An 11,989-nucleotide genomic window follows, 5' to 3' on the forward strand; every position below is an offset into this window, starting at 1 on the left:
TTTTGGAGGGGAACCTGGGAAAGGAAATATTGTAAATGAGAAAACATCTAATAAAAAAAAAACATGAAAGATTACAAGTCCTGTTTTTATTTCATTAGGTTTAGCAACCACACGATGATTGTTTCAAGGTACTGTGAATGGTTCTCAGGCACCAACTCTCAGTTCTCTTTCCCCTTACAGAGACCCATTCCCTTCAGTTCTCAGAAATCACCAGAGCTCTCTAGGTCACTGTATGTCCAGCCTCAAGTATAGAAGTGGTCCCAAAGCAGAACATCAAACAACAGGGCAGGATCAAGAGCACTGAGGTTGAGATGAGTCTAAACTGTGGCAGGGCCTATTGTTACTGACTATGCTAGGCACTGTTGTGAACATTTGACATTTTCTTTGCTAAATGCCTTACACAGCCAGAATATTCCTTGTAAACCTTGACTCTTAAGAAGATTCATTTTTTTACCTGCATTTGGTATGAATAGATTTCTATGGAACTCAACACAACAAGTTGACCCAAGAGAGTGTGGCTCAGCTTCCCCAGTTATGAGACTCCAGCTAACAATGGATGGGACTTCCCAGGCTGTAGGATGACAAATTCAGCAGCCTCTGAACTGAGTATGGCAGAACCCATCCCCAGAGGCTGGCATGAGCTCTGGAATGAACCATTTGTACACACATATGCTATAGATCCTGGGACCCACAGTGATAGTCCTATCATGTATATGATTACCGAGGTGAAGTGGCAAAATACTAGATGCAGGCCACCATGTGGTGTGTCAGAAGCCATCTAGGAGAGGTTTCCTGGAGATGGCTCACTGTTTTTTTTTGGTCTGTGATAGGTGAGTTCCGGGAGATGAGGCCCCAAAAGACTTCATCCCAGAATGGTTTCTTGCTAATGATATGCCTCTCCTATCACTATTATACAGTCTAACAACCTCTGGGCATCAGTGCACCCTATTGGGCAAATTTCCTGCAGATCAACTTGAAGATGAACTTTCATGGATTAGTGGTATTTAAATAAACTAATGATTTTATATTTTATATAGAACTCATGATTTGATTCAAATAATTTTAGGAAGTTCTAAGAGATGGTTTTAGTTTTTTGCTAGAAAGATATAATGAAGTTAGAATCAAGAATAGAATGTACTCACTCCTCATAATAGCAAATAAAGGCTGCATAATAAGAAATACAATGAACTTTCATAATTACACTAAAAAGAGAAATAGTCTTGGGACAAATGTGTGTTCAAGGAAACACATTCAGATCCAAGGATGAAGCCACAGGTGTGCACTATGATAAGACCAGGCCATGTAAAAACTGTTGCTTTGAACTTATAATATAAGTATGAAATGCTGCTTTGAACTTGTTATTGATAGTACTAACTCTACTGGGTTTCAAGAGAGAGGATTTCAAGGCTAGAGATCATCAGACTTTTGGCCTTTGTCCAACTTTGTGTCCCACCTCAGCTCGCTCCCTTAAGGCCGAGCAGGCCCCCATCAGTGGTGGGAAATGGGGTCACTTGTGGGGTAGGCCCTCTTCTTTCCACATTGTTCAAAGCGTTGGTTGTTGTGCCATGTAGGTTAATCATGGTCACAAATTCTTTGGCATTCTTTAAATTGAGGTATTTTGGTGGAGTTACACTATACTAGTTCCAGGCATGAGCCTGGAGCCTGGCAGCTTCCCATTCTGTTTCTTGGAATACTTGCTCTTAGAAGTGAGCTACTATGTAAGAAACCTTGAATCCCTCATGCTGTGAGACTCCTTAAAAATGGGGTGTTATACAGAGATGCAGGCCATGGAGCCCCGAGCCATGTGGGAGAAGAGTCATCTTCAAGGTGAAGCCTGCAGTCCATTGAGTTAGTGGCACGGAGGACACAGATGAAGTACTTGGCAGATCCTTCCAAGATTCTAGACCTACATGATCACTAGCCAAATTAAATGACTGTCTAAAGATAAGATGGTTGGTTACCGGCAGCGGCTAATGGAACTTGTCAGCTAGATTATTTATGTCCCTGAAGACCCCCTTCCATTTTATCTTGTTGATAAAGCTGATAAGAATGGATTGCATCAATGGGCTTCCCATTAGACTCAGCTCTGGGGACAGAGCAGAGGGGAGGTCCTGGGAGAGTGTGCTTGGTGAGGGTGGGGCTGTTGTTTCTTCTCCATTCTGCTCTTCTTCCTCATCACTAGGGATGTCCACTGCTCTACCGAGGTCACAGCTCTGCATGGACTCATAAGAGGCTATCTTTCTTCTTTTTCTTTTTTTTAAAGATATTTTCTTTATTTACATGTAAATTTCTCCTTTCCCAGTCTCCCCTCCAAAAAACAAAGAAAGAAACAAACAAACAAAAACAAGAACAAACCCCTGTTGCCTCCCCCCTCCCCATGCCTGCCACCCCACCCTCTCCCACTTATTGGCCCTGGCATTCCCCTACACTGGGGCACAGAACCTTCACAGGGCCGAGGTCCTCTCCTCCTATTGATGATCGAATTTGCAATCCTCTACTATACACATGCTGCCAGAATAATCAGACCCCTCCATGTGCAGTCCTTGGTTGGTGGTTGAGACCCTGGGAGCTCTGAGGGTGCTAGTTAGTGATAGAGGCTATCTTTAAGATGTTGCCCTTCTACATGGTTCTTAAACTCGTCCCCTCGCCCAGCTCATCAGGACTGGCCAAGCTGCCAGCCCTACACACAGAAGCAGCCCCTCTGCACCCTTCCACACCTTCTGGAAGTCCGTCCCTCATCACCTCAAATCATCCTAAGCTGCCTGCGTTATCGTGCACGCGACTGTGCAAAGCTGCAGAATCTGTAGGCAGGGAAGACTTCCCCACTGAGATCTTGGGTGGGGTAGACAGGAAAGATCCTAATGCCTGTCAAAGCCTGGGTTAAGAGAAGCCCCCTGGCCACAGCCTTCCTTGTTCGAGCCTCAGGATGACTTGAATGGTGTATGGGTGAGTGGGTGAGTGGGAGGGGGTTCCCACTGAGCTTGGGGGAGGGGTGATAAAAATCCTTCTAAACCCAAGTATCCAGGTCAAAAAAATTCCCAGAATTTGGTTTAAGTCAAGTTACACATCAAGGGCAAAGGGATGTAATCTGATGGCCAAAGGACCCTGGACGGAAACGAACAATAGCCTCTCCCTCTTCCTCCTCTTCCTCTTCTGTCTCAGTTTTCTATCAAGATGGTGCCTTAATTATCAATCTCATCTTGTCTGCCTCTCCTAACTGTGAAGATAAACTGCAGCAGAGGATCCTTATCTCAGAGGTCCTCATTGCTGCGATAAGCAGTAGCCATCCTCACTGCGGTGGCTGTCAGCAGGCCGAAGCTTATCATTCCCGATGAGACCGAAAGCAAACTCAAGAGCCATGACTACAAGTCGAAGTTTGCCAGGGCTTAGTTTGACCCATGCATATAAGCAACTAGTGTGCAAGGGGTGTCACTCAGAGGGGCTGAGGTGTGTCACTGGGGTGGGGGGAGTGAAGAGAGAGTGCGAGCAGCCTTAGCCGACCTTTGACATCTGCTTCCCTTTGTATCAGCTGGCTGGGGGCAGGGGTAGGGACTGAAAAAGAATGTCCTCTTATGGCAGTACCAATTTGGGCCCTGCATATCCAGGACCTTGGGAGGGTATAACAGCAGAACTGAAAGTTCAAGGCCAGCACGAGCTATGTTAGTGAAACTGAGGCTTTGTTTCAAAAGCAAACAAATAACATGGGGGACAGTGAACTTGAGCTTGCCTCTGGCCCTTGGAGCTGGCATCCTATAGGCAATCTTAGTCCAACCTTTTAGTGGCCAGGCCTCCAGGAGGGGTCTTCTGACGCTGAACACCTCCCCCCATCTCAGAGAGGATAACCAGAGAATTTGGCTTAGGAGGCCATGTGCAGGACTCTTGTTACAGGTACCTGTTAAGAGTTCCTCATTACCTAATGACAAGAGGAGAATGCCTGTCTCCATACCTTTCCAGGACAGTGTGCAGAGGGAAGCTACAGTTGGTGTAACTCCTCAGGCTATTAGCTCTGCTCTAGAGCTTGTTAGAGCTGAGGAAGATCTCATCTCCCATAACGGATCAAGATACAGAGGTGTGCTCCACCCAAGATGGAATTCTCACACCCAGAAATACAGCTCTCTGAGAAGGGGAGACTTTCTGGTTTCCAGGAAGCCTATGTATGAGTGGCAGGGGTCCAAGCAGCTTACCACGTCCATCCCTTAGGACAATCTCGCCCTCGCCTGTGATCCAACGGTAACATGGGAACTCGATGTAGTCCCCGTGGGGTGTCTTCAGTGTGATGTACTTCAGGTACCAGTCATCGTGGAGCCAGTATTTGCGCTTCTCGATTTTGACTAGGTAGATCTCACCCAGCTCTTCATCCACGGTGACATCGTAGGAGTCCACCTGGGCAGGACAACAGGACAATCAACTGCTGACTCCTGGGCCTGAATACTGATGCTGTTGAGAGCATTCCTTCCTCAATGAACTGCTCTAGGACAGCAGATATTTGAGTTAAGATAAGTGATATAAAATGGCAGTTCAAGATTATCCTAATGTTTGCCTTCTTGTGAAGAAGGGCTTCCTCAGAAGGAGAGCAGAAGCCTGTGCAATTAGATCCAGTTGGCCACCTCAAACACCCACAGTTGCTTCATCTGACTTCCCTGGACCAACTCTCTTTCTTTATCATATGTTTATCATTCAATTCAGTGTGTAAGCTGTGGGCTCACACTGCCTTTGTGAGTCTTCTTTTGGTCTTAAGTAACATATGACACACATTGCTGCATTAGGTAAATTTGTCCACTTTTCTCCTATTATTTTTGGCTTGTGCTAATTTAATTCTCAAACTTGACTTATCTGAAATGGGATGAGGGGGGTTGCTTTTTATATAATTAATTTTTATAGCTAATGATAATCATGTTTGTGGAGTACAGTATGACCTCTCAATACAAGTATAGAAAAAACATTGGCAAACCAGGGTAATTAACATTTCTGTTACCTCAAATACTCATCTAAGAAACATTAAAAATTTTCTCTTCAGACTACTTTGAAATATACAAAAATTATTATGTGCACGAGTGTACGTACATGCACACAAACACACCCTGCCCCACCCACCCCAGTCATTTGGGAATATGAATGAGCTCAGAGGAGTTGAGGTCAGTGAAGAGGAATTGGGCCAGAGGACTAGATGACCTGGTGTTTAGGACTCTGAGTTCACATTGTAGGTGCAAACATGCTGGCCATATGGCTTCATCAAATTGCTTTATTTCCTTCTCCTCCTCTTCCTTCCCTTCTTCAATCTCCTCCCCACATCTTCCTCTTCATAGTCCCCTCTTCCTACCCCTTCATTTTTACCTTCACTGTCTTCATTTCTCCTTTTCTTCTTCCTCTACTTCTTTCCTTCTCCTTTTCCTCCCCATTCTTTGTTTCCCCGTTCTTCCTGCCCATCCTCCACTTCTCCCTTTCCTCTGTGTTCTCTTCTTCCTCTTAGACCTCCTCCTCCTCCTTTTGTTTTTTGGTGTGTGTGTGTGTGTGTGTGTGTGTGTGTGTGTGTGTGTGTGTGTAGGACAGTGGGGAACCTTGGATGTCATTCCTTAGGTGCTGCCACCCCTATGCCAAGTCAGTGTCTCTTACTGGCCTAGAACTGACTAAGTAGGCTAGGCTGGCTAGCCAGAAAACCTCAGAGATCCACCTGTCTCTTTTACCTCAGAGCTAGGATTACAATGTGGCTCCAGGATTTCTGGCTTTTTAAAAAAAAAAATGGGGTCTAAGGATCAAACTTGGGTCCTTGTGCTTGCAAGGTGAACACTCGATTGCCTGAATATCTCCCAGGCTGTTTCTTCATCTTTCAAGAAGAGATAGCAGCTGGCTTGCAGCACCATTGAGAAGTCAGAGTGATGGGCTGCTACTTGAATAGCTACTTTCTCCAAGGGCACAGTCCACTAGGTGGATATATTACCACTAGCTGGTCTACATTCTCAGACTCTATGGGAACTCATAAGGCAAGGAGTCCTGCAGTGTCTGTAATGAGCCTGAACCAAACCTTTGCACTGCAGTTCATTCATAGCTCCAAGTGCCTGTGGAGTGAGAGGAACACCCTATGTGTTCTAGCCCTAGACTTGGTGGATGGGGAACTCTTGTAAGGACAGGGGACAGTGGGAGGGACTCATGGTGCATGCAGAGGAGAGGGAAGTCAGCCTGTGGTCAGGACCAAAGGGCAGCCACCAAGAATGCCTGGATCCAGCCCCAGAGCAGCTGCTGCAGGGGAAGTGGTTTTCCTGTGGCATCGAGAGGCTAGAGAGGATGGTCTTGAGGGCTGGAAGGATGACGTCAGGAAGGCTGGGGTGAATGAAGAGAGGGCGCTCATTCCAAAGTAATAAGAAAGATCCAAGGAGAAAGCCATGGACTTTAAGGCCATCTATGCAGCTACAACTGGTGACCTGTAAAAAAGATACTTGAGTAGCTGGGTGGTGATGGTGCATGCCTTGAATCCCAGCACTTGGGAGGCAGAGGCAGAAGAATCTCTGTGAGTGTGAGGGCAGCTGGGTCTGTAGAGCTGTAGTTCTAAGACAGCCAGGGATATACAGTGAAACCCTGTCTCAAAAAATCCAAACTAAACCAAACCAACCAACCAACCAACCAACCAAAAACCAAAACAACCAAAAGACAGACAGACAGAAAGAAACCGAGTAGCTTTTCTGGGAGGGGGAGCTGATCCATTAGCACACCTATGGTATAGTCACAGGAAATGGGACCTTACAGGCCTGTAAGTCCACCTGGCCGAGGACCTCAGAGCTGCACTGGATGTGACCGCTGTGCAGTCTCAGAGGGACTTATTCTGCTCTTCGATAGGATCTGCCATAGAAGATGGAGGTCAGGCTTATAGTCTGGCTTATCTCTGGTCATCCCAGAGACTTTACTGCTCTGGCCTCAGGCCTGAATGTGACAGGAGATAAGCAAGAGGTGAGGGGTTCAGTTAGAACCCCGGAAGTCTTAGAGATAAAGTATGTTGCTTGTGGGTCTAGTGTTCCAGATTAGCTAGAACAAGATCACAGAAAGCAAAGAGAGGCTTCCCTCCAGGAATTGGGTGATGGGTGGTGTCTCACAAAAGAGAGCATGTGGAGCCACCAGACGTGCTGACATTTTCGGTCCTGTTTATGGTTGAGTGTGGTGGGATGCCGCTTTATTTGCTGTCTATGTCCTTGACATACTGAGTTCTTTATGGTGGACATTCTAAACAGTGCTTAGTCCAGGTGCTCAGTGAATGCTGAGCATGTGAATATTTATGTGGATGGTTTCTCCATTTTACAGGTGTGTCTGAGACTCAGAGAGGGCAAGCAGCTGTGTGTTAGTGAGTGATTGACCACCTCAGAGGTGCAGAGAGAGGAGAGGGATGAGCAGGAGATTTCAGATATGGGGAGCTGGCAGAACAATATTCTCAATTCAGGGAATTCACACAGAGGAGGACACAGCTAGAACACAGCTCCCAAGACAAAGATGGCACCGCATTGGTCAGAAAGCTGGGGAGAGGCCCAAGAAGCATGTAGCTCACTAGCCCAAGTTAGGAGGGGCCAGAAGGCTGATTTCACCTGTTTTGTTTTTTAAACTCTGTTGTATATTTGGTTTTAAAGTATCCATATACAATCACACATCAGTGACAGGGCTACATTCTAGAAAATGAAGTGTAAGGCAATTATGTCATAGTGTATATTTACATGAACATAGATATATATCATACTACACACCTAGGCTACATGGTACAGCCTATTGCTCCTAAGTAATATATATGTACTGAATATTGCTGTATTGAATATATTAGGTAATACATAATAATAAGTATTTATGTGTTTAAACATATGGAATATACCAGGCAAAATGAAATTTCACCTCTGTCATGATCTCATAATGATACCATCACATATGTGGCCCATTGTTGACATAAACATCATCATGTCATACACGAATATCTCAGCAAAGTGCTGTTGATCAGCCACTGAGCTTTCTATAACCATTTTATTAACACTTGTCCATTCATTTACACTTCCATCTCTGCCAGAGGACAACTCTGCATTCCTTGAGCACTGTCCACCTTCATTTATGTCACCTTTCTGTGGATGGGTGGAAGAGAAAATGGATCTCTCCTGGAGTGCTGGCATGGCCAACTGGGCTTTCCATCTTAGATGGGGTATGAGAAACTGGTGGGAGGAGAAAGAGGCTGTGGAGCAGAGAAGTAGGGGAGGCTGTAGGGCAAAAGAGAGACTAGGGCAGAGATAACAAAAGATCAAAAGTCAGTGATAAGGAGAGCAAAAGTTGCATAGAACGAGAGCATTGGGAGCAGTAGTGAAGAGGATGTGGGGACCGAAGTGGGAAAGTAGGGTTGCACTGTGGGGACTGAGAGGGGACAGGAGTTGCAGTTAGGGGAAGCTGAAGGAAAGAGGTAGACATTAGAGTAGAAAAGGAAGGAAAGTTGGAGGGTGAGCGGAGGGAGAGAAATTGACCATTGGGGGGGTGAAGGAAGGAAGAAGAGGAGGATGAAGGACAGAGGTAGGGGAGATGGACAACGGGGGAGAACTAGTATATGAAGGTTGATGAAGAAAGAAATGCTTGTTCCCCATCAATACTCTCTTCCTCATGAAGAGGCACTATAGAATTTACTCCCCATAAATATAAGAATATTTGTTAGACATTTTAAAGAAGCATATTATCTGTAAGATGAATTTACATATACTGAATACGTTCAAGAACCATATACTCAACAGGACACCCTATCCTTAGCTTTTCAAAGTACTGTTGAGCAGTTAAAGTAGCCAACTAAGATGCCTTCAAAATTTCAAGATTTGCAGAGAACGAGAGCATTGGGAGCAGTAGTCAAGAGGATGTGGGGACCGAAGTGGGAAAGTAAGGTTGCACTGTGGGGACTGAGAGGGGACAGGAGTTGCAGTTAGGGGAAGCTGAAGGAAAGTGGTAAAGGACTAGTTTATGGAACAAAGCCATTCTTTCTGTCCCACATGGGCTCTCCTCAGCAAACAACAGGGAGCCACTGAATGCCTGACACTCAGGAGAATCCTGTCTGCAAAGGTTCCTGACCCACATCCCTACACAGAACTCTTGTGGGAACAATGGGGGATGGGCAATAGTGGAATGTATTAAGGCAGGTTAGCACTGACCATTCTTCAGTTGTGCATTAGGAGGGGGTGCTGGAAGCTACTGGCTGCCCTTCATGGTGGCTGCTATTAATGGAAATACTGTGGCACTGTTCTGACGACAGTGGGATAGCCTTATCTTCTGAGCTAACCCTTCCCTTAAGGTTTCTTTTCTACCTTTGCCCAAAAGGGACATCTGGACTTTACAGATACACTGGCCGCAGAATGAGGAAGTAGCTCTGGACTGTGCAAGACAAAGGATGGAGTAACTTTGCATCAACAGGAACTTTCTCAAAGGCTGTTCTTTTTCTTTTTTTAAGGCTCTTTTTGCATCCAGCCATAGGACAGCAGTTCACTTGAGCTGAGCTTCACTCCCCACAATGGAAATACGTATGCAAATCTCTCCTGAAATTTGCCTCTGGGGTTCTTGCTAAGGTGTTTAATTAATGTTACCCGAATGATTTTTCAGGTTGGGAGACAGGACAGAAAGGCAAATGATGAACAGAACAGGCCTCTTACTTCCTGTCCAGTCATTGATGATGGCCACACTGCTGTTCTCCTTCTGGAGGAAATGACACATAGGGTGTCCTGTGCTGCACATAGCCTGAGCCCACTGATAGCTAGATTTGTGGAGAAGGGCCCCCTGCAGTCCATTTATAAAGATGAAGCAATCTGTCCTCTCTCCCTCCCCTGGATACTGGGAGACGCCCCAACTAGTGAAAATGAATACAAATGCTCTGGACGTTGTTGCACAGGGTGTCAGCATCCCAAATGGATGCTATGCTTGGTCTTTGGCAGCACCATTCTCTGGCCAGCTCTCGGACTGGTGAAACCAAGCAAGAGATGTCATTCTAAGGCTCAACACCCAAGTTTGCTTGAAGGGAGTTCAAGCCTGGTTAGAAGCTTACTAACTAGGGCTAAGTACCAGGTCCCAGGATAGGAATCAAGCATCATGCTTAGAGTTTGGGACCCAAAAAAGGACAAAACTATTATTTCCTTGGTTTAGGCTGAGCAGATCTGAAGTGAACGTTCCCCAGGAACTATCCAGTAGAAGTATATGAAATTGTCGTTATGTTTAATCACAAATGGTTTAATTCTAAGCAAGTTCATGTGGGTCGACTCAATAGTAAACTAAATGGTAAGAAGGCAGCCTGGTAAAATCTAAATTTTTTTTTTTTTTTTTTTTTTTTTTTTTTTTTTTTTTTTTTTTTTTTAGTTTAAGATAGGTTTAAAACCTAAACCTAGTTTAGGATCTAGAGGTAATAGAAGGAAGAAGACCCCCCCCCCCCCGCCCATCCCCAGTGTCTGCAGTGTGTCTGTCTATGACAGACTCACTCACTGATCGAGTTTGATGTACTAGGTAAGCACTTAGTGGGTCGCTGAAAACCATGACCTGCCTGTATTAAGAGAAAGTCATGAAGCTAGAATTTACACACCAGCAGCATCCAAGCTGAATGGTCTCCCACAGTGCCTGGTGGGGCTGCAAAACACACTCTGGCTGCCAAACTCCCGGGTCTGTATTAGGAGGGAAGAAAGGAAATCTTTCTTCCTTTTTTCCTTCAGAAGTGAATGCTCAGGGAGAAGTGCCCCCTCGCACGCACCCTGCTGACAGTCTGCTAGACCTTCCTTGAAATTCCTCCACTGAGGGTGGGTGCAGGAAATGTAGGCTACTTAAGTGGGTGGGGGGCAACTCCCAGAATCATTCCTAGCCCCCAAACGGGACTGGGCTCCACCAGGACTCATGGGTAAGACTGAACCTAACCATTTTTCAGTTTGGTAAACTGGGGTTCACAGTGGGGATAGACGAGTGATTAAGCCCAAGTTGACTCCCTAGACCACTGTCTACATAAAATGGATACATAAAGTCGAACAGGGCTTTCTATGCTTTGCAGTGGAACCGGACTCTGGGACACTGGGACCTCAGAACTCCCGAGTGAAGGGGCCTCTCACAAATTCTGGGTGCCGTTGGTGAAAGTTTGTGCCTTCTCTCACATAAGCCAGCCACAAGCAGACTCCACACTGGAAGTCATTTGTCTCTTAAGAGACCCGAGCCGTCAGGAAGCCTAGGGTGTCTCACTTGTCCTGACATGCACAGACTCTGGCGCTGCGTCGGATTCCTAGATGCGCTCACAGTAGGGTCTCAGTCCTTAGGTGCCTGCCTGCCCTGCCCGGCCGCCCGCCCGCTCTTTGCTGCCAGCCCTCGGTCCCAAGCGCGCGTTCTCACCGCGCCACGTTCGAAGTCATTGTAGAAAGCCTTATCCAGCAGATGCTTCTCGCTGCAGCCCGCAGAGCCAATGAGGCTAAGGTAGATGTAGTCGTCGGTGCCCGCGAACCACTGGCTGCCGGTGGCCACGGTGACCGTGTAGGAGGGCATGGCTCCGGGCAGTGAGTGCTGCTAGTGTGGGCGCAGGAGCCCGCGAAGCTCAGCGTGGCAGCCCACCAACTTCTTAACCCTGTCACTCGCGGCAGCTCCCTGCCACAGTGGCCAGCAGCCGGCTAGCCTTGCGCTTGGGTCCGGCCCCGCCCAAGGACCGGCCCTGCCTTCTGGCTCTGGCTCCGCCCCTGTCTCTGGCCAGTCCGGGGACACCCCACCTTCCAACTCATCCTCTCCTGTGGCACTAGTGGGACAATAATCTCATCTCTGATGGGGGTGGGTGGGGAGGGCTTCTTCCTGTGCCCCATCTCTGCCTAGCTTTTATTCCTCATTAATTTTTGCTTTCATTAGTTAGTTAATCCCTTATTACTTCCATCTTTATGGCTTCCTGCCTGCTTCAGCGTTCCTCACTGCCAGCTCATGGGCTGAGGACTATCTGTGTCCTCATTCAGAGGCAGCACACATTGTATGCGATGGTTCACTTAGAGCAGGG

General features: G+C 46.6%; 1 protein-coding gene across 2 annotated transcripts in view; it reads right to left on the reverse strand.

Annotated features, from left to right (window-relative positions):
• The window catches only part of Alox5 (arachidonate 5-lipoxygenase), a 49,837-nt gene extending 38,189 nt beyond the window's left edge, over nt 1–11,648 (reverse strand). Inside the window, exons 1-2 of one of the 2 annotated variants that reach the window (XM_031383072.1) lie at nt 11,347–11,648; nt 4,185–4,383 (exon numbers count right to left, since the gene is read on the reverse strand). In XM_031383072.1, the coding sequence (XP_031238932.1) occupies nt 4,185–4,383; nt 11,347–11,496 (349 nt within the window). In that variant the 5' untranslated portion in view covers nt 11,497–11,648. The remainder of the gene's footprint in view (nt 1–4,184; nt 4,384–11,346) is intronic. The other variant, XM_031383073.1, reaches the window with a different exon arrangement.
• Nucleotides 11,649–11,989: the final 341 nt, after the last annotated feature.

Source organism: Mastomys coucha, unplaced genomic scaffold (genome assembly GCF_008632895.1).
Source record: "Mastomys coucha isolate ucsf_1 unplaced genomic scaffold, UCSF_Mcou_1 pScaffold20, whole genome shotgun sequence".
NCBI classification, from domain to species: Eukaryota; Metazoa; Chordata; class Mammalia; order Rodentia; family Muridae; genus Mastomys; species Mastomys coucha.